General features: G+C 45.4%; 1 protein-coding gene across 1 annotated transcript; it reads left to right on the top strand.

Annotated features, from left to right (window-relative positions):
* The first annotated feature begins 3,115 nt into the window (after window positions 1-3,115).
* On the top strand, window positions 3,116-12,791 carry dyrk3 (dual specificity tyrosine phosphorylation regulated kinase 3). The gene is made up of 6 exons (XM_031862084.1): window positions 3,116-4,045; window positions 6,011-6,120; window positions 8,836-9,041; window positions 9,159-9,462; window positions 9,581-9,997; window positions 10,109-12,791. Exons 1-6 carry the CDS (start codon window positions 4,003-4,005, stop codon window positions 10,838-10,840), a joined length of 1,812 nt encoding a protein of 603 aa, XP_031717944.1. The 5' UTR covers window positions 3,116-4,002; the 3' UTR covers window positions 10,841-12,791.
* The last annotated feature ends 2,856 nt before the right edge of the window (window positions 12,792-15,647 follow it).

The raw sequence follows: 15,647 nt of genomic DNA, 5'->3' as shown, positions 1-15,647 counted from the left end.
GTGTGTGTGTGTGTGTGTGTGTGTGTGTGTGTGTGTGTGTGTGTGTGCATGCACCCATCTAGGGCAGGGAGAATAATGTGAATTGTGTTTTATAATGAGTGTCTGTGTGTTCTCAGCGCTCCCTCATTGGGCCTCACTTATCAAGTATTAAAAACGCGCATTGAGTGCACACGTAATATAACACACCACAACTGCAAATTAGGTTGCTTTGGAAAAGATATTCAACATGCATGCATCATCAAATGAATGCATTGAACCACAGCATTTACTGTAATCACTTCCCACACATTATTCATCTTTTATGTAATACAATAGAAATACTGATAAATGAGGCCCATTGTCCATAAGCACATGCTTCTCTGTTGATTATGTTTAACGCCACCACCCAAAGCCCAAGCTGTTCCTGCTGGCAGTGCCTTTTGTTTCATGTGCCCCTGTGGATCTATGTAAGGTGTGTTTCAGCGCACAGGTGCCTGAGTGTATGTGTGGGTGCTTTTGCATGTGTGCAAATCTGTGTTTCTTGGGTGGTGTTGACATTTTCCTTTCTTTCCAGCACCCTTAATACATTTGTCTATCCAACAAACCCTCTGTATGGGTCGGTGTGTGTGTGTGTGTGTGTGTGAGATTGTGGTGCGTGTTATTTATTTCATGGTCCACCTCATCCCTATGATATTATCTCAAGGATGATGAGACTTAATGCTTTTTTTCTGCAATTTATTTTGTTGAATTTGAAGAAGTGTGTGTGTATAAATATAGCAGTAGAACTGTACAGAATATCACAATGAAATAAAAAGGTCATCCCTTTATTGAACTGTTCTCGTACCCTCGTGTGTTTGGCTTCGACGTGGCTTCACTGAAGAACATACAGCAGCATATAAAACATTACTCCTCCGCATATTAAGTCTGTCTCTACGTCATGATGAGGCCCAAAATGGTTCCCTCAACCCCAACATGAGCAGAAAATCATATCATGTAGACATTTATCACATCACATGAAACATTTAGGAAGCTATAAACCATGGGGGGCGTGTCCTAGAAGAAATCCTGAAGTGATCCCTCTCAGTTGCCTCGACTGAAAAGGCTTTTTTTTTAGTTCCTTAAAACAGGGTTGGGTTTTAAAAAAGATAAAGAACCTACACTAGTTTAACTTATCTGTGTTGGTCTGTCCAGCAAAAGTTTCTTTGAGCTAGACACTTAATTCAAACCATCTATTGAATCAATAATTTGCTGTTTATACTGCTATTATGTGCATCATCATCATCATAGACACTGTCACAATGCCATAATATCGAATCCACAGACACTAAAATCTTGTGATTTTCACGGTTTTAATCGGCCGTGGATTAGATTTATTTATTCATATATCTTAATAGAGACACTAAATGCATCATTAAGTGATTCAATGATTTGAGCAGAATAGATTGTCCAGACATGCCCGAAGTAGAAAGTGCAGTAGCCAGCTTGTATTACTTTCAAACCACCAGCAGATGGCAGTATCTCATCTAAACAGCAGGTAATATCTAATTATGCAAAATATAAACTGTGTGTTTGCATGCAGATGCACTTGTGTGTGCGATTTTGTTCCCATATGTTGCGTTATGCTCGATATGATAAAACACCTTTTTTTTGTTGCAGTGACACAGTTTTTTACAATACCTTTTCTGATATATTGTGTTTACAAAGGGCATTCATTCAAAATGAGGTGTTAGACTAATAAATCCCCACAGGTGTTGGTGTCTGTCACAGGCTCTGAGACCAAATACAGCCACAACCCACAACCCCCACAAGGACCTATAGGTAGCTTTGCACCTGGTCCACTCCCCTGCTGTGCTCGTAAATTCACTGGCTGTGATTAGAGCGTCGGTTCATTCACACACTTACACCTTGAACCCTTTCGAGAAGAAAGTGCAGTAAGCAAATCAAGTTATAGGCATCGTCACCCTACTCTCACTATACACCACCATCTAAGAATAATCAGCAGGGTCAAGCTGGCCTTAAGGGCCACCTAAAACTGTGTCAGTGTGCTTAGTTATGGCAGCAAATATAGACAGACCCCTCTTCTCACCTCTGAGAAAGAGCTACGATTAGCATGACCCTCTGCCAAGCATGTATCACTGTCTGAATTTAGACTATTCCCCTTCTCATGCCGGCCCGGTCTCACACCGTCTGTCCTCTGCCCTGCCCCTAACTATATCTATCCCTGTATAGATCTCCATACCGTATCCAGTTTCAGTCCACGTTTTAGCTTTCCCGACAGACATCAATGTGTAGGCCGAAGGAGAGGTCCTGTTTGGTCTATAAAAAGTAAAAAATAAAATGTGAAAAATGGCCATCACAATCCTTTAAAAGGCCAAGCTGACGTCTTACAATAGCCGGTTTCTTCTGACTGACACTTCAAAAAGAACCACCAACTACTTCCAAGAAGTCAGAACCACTTTTACTCAAAAATGACTTTTCTGTTGATCAACTAATTGATACATGTGATTGTGTAAAATGATTGGCACAAACATTTGGTACCGCTTTGTAACAGGTTTATTAGTTGTAACAAAAGGCCTTATTAGTGGTAATAAATAATGTACTAATGCTTTACAGAACAGTGGGCCTTGATAAAAGCAACTCTTTATAAATAATTTGTCTTTTTATCTTTACGATTCATAGGGCGCCGATGCATTGAATGACCTCTGACCTTTTAAAAAAATGATGCAGAGCTTAAACTTAGACCAATCAATTAACAAATGATTACACTTACACCCACAGTTTTGGATTATTGTTATAACTACTCTCTAGTGATGACTTGTCACCATTTATAACTGCAGACTGAATGCTAATTACCCTATACTAATGATCTATAGCTATATATTTGATGTGTATAACCACATACATAACTGAATATGTGATCAGGTATTATTACCCCTTTATCAATTACTTCACTTGAATGACAAGAAAACGTATTTGCTTGAGCGCACTCCACCATCAGCTCCTCTGCAGAGCTCCAGGTGGCCGCTGCGGGGCGCCCTTCTGCTGGCTGTCTGGATTGCTAAGCACCGCCCCTCTGCTGGCTGTCTGGATGCTAAGCACCGCCCCTCTGCTGGCTGTCTGGATGCTAAGCACCGCCCCGCTCCCTCCCTGTTTGCCTGCTGACTCCGGGCTCACTGAAGACGCCCTTAGCAACAACACACAGCTGCGTCGAATAAGACACTTCTACCAACCGGAGAAGACGGATTAAACACCGCCGCTTTAGCGCACCGAGTACAGGCGAAGCTTTTTCTGCGACGGCGATGCTCCGGTTGTCTCTACAGCTAACATGGGGCTCGAGTACAGCTAGCTCGCTAGTAGCCTGTTGTGGCTAGCAATCCCCAAAGGCGAGCGAAGCTGTTCCCGAAGGAGGACACAATCGTGGGGGGTTCAACCGAGTGGTAGCATCGCAGCTTTGCTAACGACAAAAGTCTAGCTAACCGGGAATAAGCACGGGAATGGTGCTCGGGATCGACTCACTGTACCGACAGAGAAAGGCGAGGGGCGCGCGGGTCAGACCACCGAGCTGTGATATTTGGACTCAAACGGTTTTTAACAGAGGGGACGGCTCTCGCGCGGACCAGTGTTTTTGTGACTGTGCGAGCTAGCTGGCAGAGCTAGCCGAGAGAAACGACCCCCACACCCCTTGTGTTTTTAAACTGCAGCCGAGGCTAATGTCAGCAGCACGCTGAATACACAAGTCTGGTTTTAGTAAGACAAGGAGAAAACACAGTTAATGCCCAGACGAAAGCTCGCTAACCCCCAAAAACAAAATAACCCCGACTTCTATAATTTAAAGCACAAGTCAAGGGGTGTTTGGACGTATTAGCAAACACTAAACCGATTAACGGCAAAGTCATAAATGCTTTTAGTTAACTTTGCTTTGTGACTCTAGATTTTAATCTGTTTTTCCACTTTTTTTTTTTTGTTATTCGGGATTTTTTTTTTCTTCACTTCGGATGCTGGCATCACATATTAATTGCAATCATGATGATAATAAGCAGAAAACCAGAGGGCCCAATAGCAACAGGTAACGTTCCCCTCAACAGAGTGCTGCAGTGTTTGTTTGTGCCCTTTGTTTCCTAACTGTTGTCCACGTCTTGTTTAATGTCGGAGGTAAAGGGATTTAAACCGTTAGCTGCCAACATGATGGTAGTTTCAACCTCGAGCTACTCTTGTTGGCATTTACAGAAATACCTTGCGCCTAAAATGACTTTCATTGACAGAGAACGGACAGATGTAGCTTTCACAAGAGGCGGGTTGTAAACATGTTTTCTTTTGATTTGCAACTCTGTCTCGATCGCAAGACTCGTATGTGAGTTCTTTGGAAGACAGACCCAGGAAGCGCTGCTTGTTTTTCCTGTCGTCCTGCTCGTAAGCATTCATTATCTTATCAATGTTTTTATAAGCCTTGATTATGTCGGCTACTTTTTAAGTTGAGCCAAGGCCGTCATCGTTGTACTTATTTTATATATATATGGGCCCTGACCTCAGCTCTCTCTGTGTGTGGGGTAGTAATGTTAACCATTTGTAGAAAAGAAATGGGGATTTCTGTAACAACTTCGCCTACTTTCAAGAATCACGAAGACAGGGGAAAGAGTCTGAAGAGGTGAAAACAGCAGCAGCACTTATAGTTCATGTCGCTGGAGTTTTGCATATTGGAGAAGAAGAACACTGTGACATTGCTCCCGAGCCTCTGTCAGAGGCCCCCCCCCCCGTGTGTCTTATGACACATGATCTACTGTATGCCTGCTTGCTTGAACCTTGTTCTCTAGCCTTTGCTGTGCAGAAGTTGGTTTTCTCAGTGTGGGCAGCCCACCGCCAGCTGTACATAGTAGGCTGGATGTTTGGTTACATAGAAGTTAAAGCTCTGTTTGATTTTTTTTTTTTTTTTTTGGTTCCCCCTTAAAAAGTGATATGGTGTGTGTAGCACTAATGCCTCTGTTTGCTGGGCTGTGCAGGTCTAATGCACCTGTATCCAGGCAGCAGGTCTAATCGGTCTGTTGACGAGCTCACGCGAGGGACCGGGGCTCTGACGCACCTGCACACTCTCAGGGGCTTGTCAGAGAGAGCACCAACCCTACCACTGTTGGCCTTTTTTCTAATGAGCTCATTCAACACAATAGCACTGCAAATGGCTTACTCTAACAGCATTACTTCTGTTGCAGTGGCAACTTGTGGGCTAAACGGCCGTTGAGACGAACAGCCGGCTGATGGAGGTTTGTCATTTGAGTAACTGGCTTCCTCCCACAGTCCCAAATGCTCCCCCCTCGTCCATCTAGTCGGTGTCATCTCACATTAGTGTGCTTGGCACGGTGCCACAGAGGTGAGCTTGTGTGCACACACACGGCGCCATTGAACGACAAGCACCCGCATCCTTCGATACGGGCCCTGTTTCTGAGCACACCTGGTATGTGTGTGTGTGTGTGCACTGCATGACTCGGCCCGAAAGGACAGATGGACAGACGGAAAGATGCTGTCGTCACACCGGCATCTGTTACCCCTATTAGGCCAATAATACCACTTGCAGCGCTAGCAATCTGGGACCCTAAGCCCTATCTAAGCTGGTCAGGTCGGATCTCTGGCCTGGGATACAATGTATTGGGAACAATAGATACAATGGACGTGTCTTGCTAATAATGGCCCTTTCACTGTAAATGTGGGTTAGGATGTGGTGGCAGACAATGTGCATTCCTACTGGGTTACAGAGACCACGTTCGTGGGATCTGTCCTGCTGAGGTTAGCTCCTGGGATTTATTGGGCCACGCCAAATCATTAGTTTTCATCTCAAGTTAGTCATTGGAACTGGTAGGTTGATGGAATCATTTATTGGTTTGAGCTAACAGGATTGTCTGCCTCGGGAGATTAGATTGTGTTCTGTCGACGTTGCCTCTGAACGTCACCCTCGGCCTTTATCCCCGAGTGCGTCTGTGTGGCAGACTTTGATGATTCCACGTTGTCACACTGATTTGTTTGTTTACCTCTGTTCCTTCAGCTCGCCATGGTGATGGTCTGTATGACTCGTACATGAGGACAGACCACATCCTTAAAGACGAAGCGGATACAAACAGTCCGTCTGGGCTGCCCCCTATGCCCAAACACACAGTAAGTATACACACACACCCACACACACCCACACACACACACACACACACACACACAAACAGAGTCGACAAGCCCTATATCCTGTGCCGGAGCATTCTCTGTCTCCAGACATCCTGTTCCTCAGAGATATTCCCCACTCAGCCATGTTCCCGTTCATCCCACTTACATGGCTCCTTTTCCCCTCAGTCTTGATTTGCAGGCTTATCTTTTTTTATCTCCAATTTGTGTAATTCAGTGTTTATACCCTTCAATGAGAGTAATATTGATTGACTGCCCGAGGGGATACGAGGCCGCGTGTTACAGGGAGCCGTGTCAGATTAGCTGAAGGGAAGTAGCCATTTTGTGTCTCCAGCTAAAGCAAATGCTGAGATCCAACAGCAACTACCAACCGTGTGAACATTTGTGGTTTGAATGTGCAGTTCACAGGATGCAAATTTAGCAAAAACACAATATATTGACATGCTGTAATATATCTGTTCGGGACAGTGTAGTGATGCATATTTATAGGTATACCAGTAACTCCCATCAGTAAGATTCTGGTCATTAGATTTTGAATTAAGTTTTTTTTATTTTTTTTTATTATATCTTTGAATAGCATTTGGACTCTGGTCATACAAAATAGGCATATCTAAGACATCCCTGGTATCTACATGTGATTTTAACATGTTTTACATGAATATATTTAGCAACACTTAAAATATATCCTATCTGGATTCCTTTCCGCTATGTTTGCCTCTCTGAAAAGACCCTTTGGCAGAAAATGCACACGCACATGCAATACTACTCCATCGACCTCACACACCAGCAGAAGAGAAAAAGGTTGGTTTAATATATTGTTAAGGTTTATTGGGCTTGAAAATGTGACCCACAAACAAAATCACCAATCAACATCCCCCCCGCCCCCGTCCTCCCCTGCTTCTCTCTCGTGTAATCCTGTCTCTGTGGCCTGCACAGAGGTGCGGCCTAGTTTCTCTCTCTCTCCTAGCCTCGTCCTTCTTCCTTTGTATTTTCTGTCACGCTCACAGAGGTAATACCCTCTGTAAAATGTGACCGACGGCGGCTCGCCCCAGTTCAGCTCGTTGTGCTCGGAGTGGCCTCGTGCTCTATTAAAGTAATGAACCGGATGTCATCCCCGGTGCAGCTCCGGGTTGAGAAAAGCACACCGAGGTGTTTCTCCGCACAGAGATTAGCTCTCCTCCATCTGTTGCGCCATGCAGATTTGCACACAGAGGACTCTCCTCCGCAGTACGACTCCATGCTAAAGAAGATTCACGCTCTAACAGCGGCTTTCATTTCCACCACTGGTCACTTTTCAAAATGCTTTTTTTTTTCTCCCCTAATTGCCCCCCCCCCCCCCCCGCCCGGTCAATCAATAATCCATCACAGTAGAAAGCGTTGATTTTTGTGTGTGTCTGGGTGACGGGGCTCAATCGATGACATTCCCTGTTTTTGTAGTACAGCTTTGGGACAACAGCTGTGTGGGATCCTGGGTCAGCAGTGGGGCTGTTGTAATATGTTAAGACTATATGTTTACAAGTATGGAAACTGCATTCCAGCTCTATTTTAGGGCTCAAACATACAACACAAACACGCTGCGAGCTCAGCCCTCTCAACTTTAATATGTCAACACCCACTTTTAAAGTGTGTTTCCTCGTTGTCTTTATCGGCCGACGCGGTTTCAGCCGTGGACCTGCTCAGCTGCGTGTACAAGCCGAAGCCACGAGCTCCACGGTACAGCAATCTAATGGGAGAAAAGAAAAATGTCCCGTCCCGCAGATGGGTGAACCCACACTGCCATCAAAATGAGGAGAGTTCATGTAAAATAGAGAGAGCTAGAGCCTCTCTGTGTGTCTGTATATAGGAAGACCACGCTGAGTTTGTTGGTGTGTCTTATTAACTGCTTCTACAGCTTAGGGGTATAATCTAACTTTAATGACTGTCATTTCCCTTGAGCTCCATCATTTTGTGGAGGGTTCTTTCCGCTGGTGAGAGACGGATAGTGAGGAGGGAGGAATTCCTGGGGTTGCTGAAACAAACAGGCGAGAGTCAGACTCAAGCTTTTTTGAAACTCTTCTAACCTTTCAGGTCGTCCCAGAAAGGATTGCAAAATGTAAATATCCCCATCACTCAATTAAAACTTAATTGCTTTTGTTTTGTGCACTGTGTAGTCATTTTGAACCCCAATCAAAATATGCAAATCCTTTTAGAAGAAGCTAAAAGCAGGACTTTACAAATTGAAAGATTATTGAAATGCTGAGCCAAAGATTGCCTGAATCTTTTACCTCAGTGCTAACGGCTAGAAAGCCAACAAATGGGCGTGTGTTCATTTTCCACAAGTTACTAGCACACTGACTCTAGTTGTGTTTATGTCGTCGCTCTTCTTTGCTTGCAAAACAAGCCACGAAGACTCATTAACTCTATTTGGGTGTTATTTATTTAATATTAACATGATTCAGTCCAACAAAAACATATGGTGTGCATGACTACAGTATCTTCTGTTGCCTCTCAGTTGAGATCTTGCGGGCTATATGTGTCACTAGTCTATAGATGGACAAAAACACTTTTCACTCTATGGAATACATTCACACAACACGTCTCCTAAACAATGAAGTACAACGTGTACACTCTGTTCGTAGACTAAATAAGCTACAGTGGAGGATTTACCAAAGGGATTTTCTAACGGCTTTCTTTTTGTCCATTGTCTTTCTCCAACAGGTTGTCGGTAACAAGACCGTAATGAGGGATCAGGTCACCGTGCGAGGTGGTCAGCTGAAGGTGAAGTACCTGTACGAAGACTCCACCAACAACCGAAAGATCAACGCCATAACCACAGGAGCCCCTCACAACAGTGGGACCACAGGTCTGACGCCCACTAAAGCTGCCCCGGTCTCCAGCCTGTCCAAGGAGCACAGTGTAGACAGGTGCGACAGATCCAAACACAAACACACCGAAAACATCTCACAAAGCATGTTTAAAAGCAGGAGGGACACCACTTCAATCGTTCAACTCCGTGATTCTGTCATGCTTGTCTGATGCAGCACTGAATCCAGTAAGGGCTCCGCTGAGTGCTCCGGGCCGAATGGAGTTGGAAGTGGAGGGAACAGTGGGAAGCTGTGTGGCCCTCTCACTCCGGACCAGGCTCTGAGACTGTACCGCTCTCAACTGACCACCCTGGAGCAGACGGAGATCCACTCCTACCCAGACATCTTCTTTGTGGGACCCAATGCCAAGAAGAGGCCCGCAGTCGCCGGAGGCACCAACAACTGTGGCTACGACGACGAGCAGGGTGGATACATTCATGTCGCCCACGACCACCTGGCTTACCGCTACGAGTTCCTCAAGGTCAGACATTGATATAAGTGTTTGTAGGCTGTCACGGTCGAGTGTCTGGGAAACTAATAACGTCGTCTCTCACTAATGTTTAGCTAACCCAGTATTTCTCTCTCTCGCCCCCCTTCAGATCATTGGTAAAGGCAGCTTTGGCCAGGTGGCTAAGGTGTACGATCACAAACTGCAGCAGCACCTGGCTCTCAAGATGGTGCGCAACGAGAAGCGCTTCCACCGGCAGGCGCAGGAGGAGATCCGCATCCTGGAGCACCTGCGCAAGCAGGACCGCAACGGCACGATGAACGTCGTGCACATGCTCGAGAACTTCACCTTTCGCAACCACATCTGCATGACCTTCGAGCTGCTGAGCATGAACTTGTACGAGCTCATCAAGCGCAACAAGTTCCAGGGCTTCAGCCTGCCGCTGGTCAGGAAGTTTGCACACTCCATCCTGCAGTGCCTGGAGGCCCTGAGCAAGCACCGGATCATCCACTGTGATCTCAAGCCAGAGAACATCCTGCTCAAGCAGCAGGGACGCAGCGGCATCAAGGTAAGACGCCTGATACATGCAAGGGGGGGGGGGGGGGGGGGGGGGAGGAGGCAGTGAAGACCGATGACAGAATTTCTACATTGATCCTTTTTCCTCTCTTCTCTCTACCAGGTGATTGACTTTGGCTCCAGCTGTTTCGAGCACCAGCGGGTGTACACGTACATCCAGTCCCGTTTCTACCGAGCTCCAGAGGTGATCCTCGGTTCCCGCTACGGCCTTCCCATCGACATGTGGAGCTTCGGCTGCATACTGGCCGAGCTGCTGACCGGCTACCCGCTGTTCCCCGGCGAGGACGAGGGCGACCAGCTGGCCTGCGTCATGGAGCTGCTGGGCATGCCCCCGCAGAAGGTCCTGGAGCAGGCCAAACGGGCAAAGAACTTCATCAACTCCAAGGGCCACCCTCGCTACTGCGGAGCCAACACCTTGCCCACGGGGGCCACCGTGCTCACGGGCTCTCGCTCTCGCCGCGGCAAGATGAGAGGCCCCCCGGGTAGCAAGGAGTGGAGCGCTGCGCTCAAGGGCTGCGAGGACCCCACCTTTACTGACTTCATAAAGAAGTGTTTGGACTGGGACCCCTCGTCTCGTCTCACGCCGATCCAGGCCCTCAGACACCCGTGGCTGTATCGGCGTCTACCCAAACCTGTACTGGGGGCCGAGAAGAGCCAAGGGGCCCCTGTGAAAAGGCTCCCCGAGCACCACAGCACCTCCTTCCCCTCGCTCCTGGCCAAAGGAGGGCCCGGCTTAGGTGGCGCAGCCGTCAACAACAAACTGAGGAGCAACATGATCGGAGACTCAGTAGAGGCCATACCTCTTCGCACAGTCCTACCCAAACTTGTCTCCTAGAGAGAGAGCCCCGTGATCTCCTCTCTTCCTCCTCTGCACTCCTCAGGAGGAGTCAGAGCACAGGACAAAGTGGAGACTAGCTCTCGTTTGGTTGTTCTTTTTATTTGTTTTCTACTGAGAGGTGTCGACACCCCCAGTTCCTGGTTTTAATATTAGCTGAACAGAGAGAAAGAGAGACAATAAAAGAAACACAGTTTTTATATAGAGGACTTCCTTGAGCGGCTGTGGAGTTTGTGTATACAGCCATCGATGAGGTTTGATTCTAAGACGATGCTTTTTAAAAACTTTCTGGTATGAGTGGACGGCTTCGTAAAAATGAGCAAATGTTTTTAAACCTGCGTGTGTTCTCAACGTAAGTGGAGTGTTTTGGTAAGTCTCACTCAAAGCACAGCTGCACTCTCGCCTCACGTCACACTCTTAACACTCGGAGGACGCCTCCCTTTCTTGGCGGGCGTTTCTTTGAGTGAAACTTGAAAAGGGCTACAAAGATTACTCTTATCACTTTAGAGTTGGCAAAGCAAAGATTTGTTCAGCACAACGTGATTGACAAGAACAAACGGAATCAAGCGGTAGTGTAGTGCCCCGCACACACTGAAACAGTTCTCCCTCGTAGATACAACAGCAACGCCTTCACACAGGGAACGAGGGATTGGCATTATGTAGTGAAGAATTCGGAAACCGTTTTCCAGCAATAAGTCTTCACTTCGTTGTCTTTTTCTAGTGACGCTCTCTTTCTGCCTTTCTTTTTTTTTTTGTCTGATCCCTGGTGCTTGCATGTCGGCTCGATCTGTGATGTTTGTCTGTGCGTGTGCTTTAGCTTCGTGGTGCTCTGTGGGAGGCACATTGAGAGGGCGTCGGGCAACCTATTTACAGCCCCGTCCTCCTCACAGCGAACCGTCTGGGGGTGAGGAGACCGTCAAACTCAAAACTGTCACAAAGGTATCGCCATCACACACTCAGCCGGCCTTGTGAGTCTGGCTCACATAAACTGATCTATATTAAAGAGAGAGAGAGAGAGAGGAGAGCTGCAACTCATTGCACATACTCACCTTCGAGGTGGAAAGTTAAAAGTTTGTATCAATGTCACCTAATTGAATTATTCCTAATGGAGCAATCGTGCAAGGTGAGATAGATCATGGGATAAGAAGAGCAGTATGTTTAATATGAGCCAAGCTGTGTTTTTTTTTAAATTTCTTTTAATTTCAGGGGGTGTTGTGGAAGAGTCGGGCTAGTGACGAAGGAGTGTTTTTATGGTACTGAAGGAAGAAGCGTTTCTCAGGGAGACACACTTGATACATCCCGTAATTGTATTTACTATGTTCCACTTACAGTCCCGACCGCGGGTGAGCATGCGTGTAGTTCTGTCCATTGAGATCAAGAGAATGCGTCTGCGAAGGGGGTCTGCATGCTCCACAATCTGACCTAGATCCCCCCCCCCCCACCTCTCTCTTTTTATCGTCTCTCACTCTCGTCTCATGTAGGGCAGGGAACCTCTTAAACTCACACGTATACAGTGAATTATGGTGCTGTCCAAAAAATGCACACACACACTCTCTCACACACACACTCACACGTCAGGTGCACGTTGTATGGACCACACCGTTCAAAGAGTTCTTTCTCTCGTCCCTCGTTTCCGAAGTGTGAATGTCAGGGATTTCTACTCTGTCTCTGTTTTATTTTATTTTATTTTTTTTTTTATAGAAGTGATTTCTATTTGCTATTCAGTCCAGAATATCAGAGGATGTAAAACGCGAAAGCTGAAAAAGAGAAAAGCAGTATACTGTCATGTTGTACCTAGTGGTGTGCGTTAGTAGGAGGGTGTTTGGTGTTCCAGCATGAAATCACAACCTGTTATCAGACCGAGTGACTACGAGAAGAGAAACTGTACAGTAACCAAATGAAGTTGTGATAGTTTCTTTTTCTAAGGAAAATAAAAATGATTATTAACTTACATGTGCTGCTGTGGGGTGATTTCTAGATAAAACCGAATCAAACATTCCCTCTTTAGCATCGGCCCAATCCAGTACGTGCTGTCCTCTTGATACAGAAAAAGATTTGTCCATAGTTTCTAAACTCAGATTTTGAAGCTCCGTTCTGAGGAAAGCTCTTTGCAGAGATGGTGAGACAATAGATCAAGAGAAGAAGTTCCTCATGGGTCCCCTACGTTTGCGACGCTACACCTGTGTTATGAAACAAAAGTGTCTCCAGGCGGCCCCCTGGTTCAGTCGGTACAGTGAATCACTATAAAGTGAGTTGGGTTTCAGTCTGTGATTAGGTTACAGATTCAGTGAACACTGGGACACTGATGAGTCAGTGGCCTGTGACACAACTTGGAGGCAGCGTGTGATCCTCGCACTGACTTGTTATCCTGCACTGCCTTGGCAGTCACGAAGAACAGCGCGTTAACGGACCAAAGCCTGCGACGGAGACGTGAAGATTCCCAGTCATGGTAGAACTGGCGGTGCCAAGTCAAAGTCTGCATTCGCCTTTTACTGATGTGGTGCTTCTGGATCGGTGAAACATAAGTAACTGTCACAGCTGCAGCTAATAATATCAATGATGGGTACAGGTTTGTTTACAGTGAGCTAATGAGCAAGCGTTGACAATAACTGGTATTAATATAGAACTCTTCAGGTGGGTAATTCCTTCCTTTAGTCACATTTAGGAAGGGACTCTTTGCAATCAAACCAGTCTACTGTCCTTCCCCTGCACTAGCCATATGCATCTATTTTAATATCTATCTGTGAGAGTGCTTTGCACCTCTTCATAATGTGCCTCAGCTTTGCTCCTGCCTCTCATGCCACACCGTCACCTGTATGGCTTACAGAGCAGATGCATACATCTACGGGAACGTTACCAGAAATACTCCCGTGAAGAAAAGAGTGGGAAGACTCTCGGGTGAAACAATGATGCTCGTCTGATTTCCTGTAACGCTGATGATTCATGGGTTGTTTACACTTCTGAGGGAAGAAGAAGTCAGGTAAACGCGCAGGAGGAAGAACCGGTTGAGCAACATCGCCTACTGAAGAAGACGCCAGGTGAGGTGGTGTTTGGTGAGTGGGTATGTGTGAGGGGGGAATGTGAGCCGGGTGATCAATGCCAGCTGTTCTTGAGAGGATGAAGGACATGTCCTGGTGAAATGATGTGGGTATCGTTATTTCTCATCGGTTTGGGCGTGACTCACTCTGGTGTCGGGGTTTAACCGAATGATTATGAGATCAGGTTGAACAAACAAACAGACGAGTAGACAATATATGAGAGGAGATTATCCTGTTTTGGTGAGTTTATTGGTCCTAATTCTTTACTTCCTCCAATTTTATATATAGATATATCTATTTATATCTATATGTATAATTGAGGAAGGAAATAATTATATACATAAAGTAAAGAGGTAAAAGTTAAAAACCAAAGTATGCTTTACATTTTGTACTACCTTATCATTTGCAAATGCCCTCATAATTTCAAGCGTTTATTGTTAAAATAAATGTGAATCTAGTGTATGTATACGTATATATGTATATGTATATATATATATGTATATGTATATATATATATGTATATACGTATATATGTATATGTATATATATATATATACGTATATATGTATATATATATATATACATATATATATGTATATGTATATATATATATATACTCATGCTAACTATATTACAGTAAGTTTTTGAAATCTAAATGACTCTCTCTCTTTCTCTCTTCTCTTTCTAACGTAAAAGCAGATTAGATCAATCCCATTAGACACCAATCCATTCACCTTCTGACCATATGGTCCGCAGCTCATATGTCCCTACATCCCTTTGGCAGACTGACTTCTCTTCTCTGAACCACACAAGTTAGATGGTGCGTCTCCGCTCTCTTCTATGTAAGAAGGAGCCTAAGCCTTCAGACCATATGGAGCCACAGCAGGATCCGTTCTGTTGGTGAGCGTGGCCGAGGAGGGGCGGAGTGGTGACAGTTCTCTGATTACCATGGGAGGGTTAAGAAATCCTGACCTGCTTGCTGTTCCATGTTTGGCTCAAAGTGTAAACATCTGTTTCCCTGTTTGTTCTTCTTGATCTTGTCATGTGTGGATACCTCTGGATCCATTATATATTGTGCCTGCAGGCGACGTTGTCAATACTCTTTGTGTGAGACGAATCATGGGCTTAAAACCTCCATTTTTAGTATGAGGGGTAAATTCAGCAAAATCAGCTTTTAATCTAAAGAGCCTCCATTAGATTGTACAAGCTTCTTTTCAGGACAATGGGACCTAAAAAAAAGCTTTAATCTTGAAGTTTAAGAACATAAATCTACATGATCGTTACTCACATCGCTTTGAATATGTTTAAGTGTATTTTGCATCGACCATTAAGGCTTCAAATGTACTTCTATTTGTTCTTCCTGTCAATTGTCTGTGAGAGCAGACTCCCTCAACCTGTATTTAGGGATGTGACAGAGGGCCTGAAACGTGAAGGATCGCCCCGAGGCCTCGCAGTGCTTTTGTGATGTCTGTTTGCATGTTATAAAATATTCTCTATGTGGTTTGTTTGATGTCACTGCGAGCTTTGTCGTGATCCACCAGAGGAACTTGTGTTGCCTGGACCTTTTTACACAAGCCTTTTTTTTTGCTTGATATTGGAACAGACCATATAGTCTCACATACAAACACACAGAACTCAAAACTATAAACACACACACACACAGTCCTGGGTCACAAAGTGCAGACACACTCCAGAGCTATGTGTGTTGTCTGGCTTCGGTCCACTGGGACAGCTGGGGTACCAACCAGGCGATGGAAGCAGCAGGAGAA

The sequence above is a fragment of the Anarrhichthys ocellatus genome, unplaced genomic scaffold, assembly GCF_004355925.1.
Source record: "Anarrhichthys ocellatus isolate YVR2014 unplaced genomic scaffold, GSC_Weel_1.0 scaffold1, whole genome shotgun sequence".
Taxonomy (NCBI): Eukaryota; Metazoa; Chordata; class Actinopteri; order Perciformes; family Anarhichadidae; genus Anarrhichthys; species Anarrhichthys ocellatus.
This window is presented reverse-complemented; position numbering and strand designations above follow the sequence as displayed.

Bases quoted from the DNA above. Each gene is read 5' to 3' on its own strand.
- dyrk3 (XM_031862084.1), top strand. From the start codon at position 4,003: ATGATGATAATAAGCAGAAAACCAGAGGGCCCAATAGCAACAG. The intron at 6,121-8,835 runs GTAAGTATACAC...TTTCTCCAACAG, and splicing joins CCCCTATGCCCAAACACACA to GTTGTCGGTAACAAGACCGT. The intron at 9,463-9,580 runs GTCAGACATTGA...GCCCCCCTTCAG, and splicing joins ACCGCTACGAGTTCCTCAAG to ATCATTGGTAAAGGCAGCTT.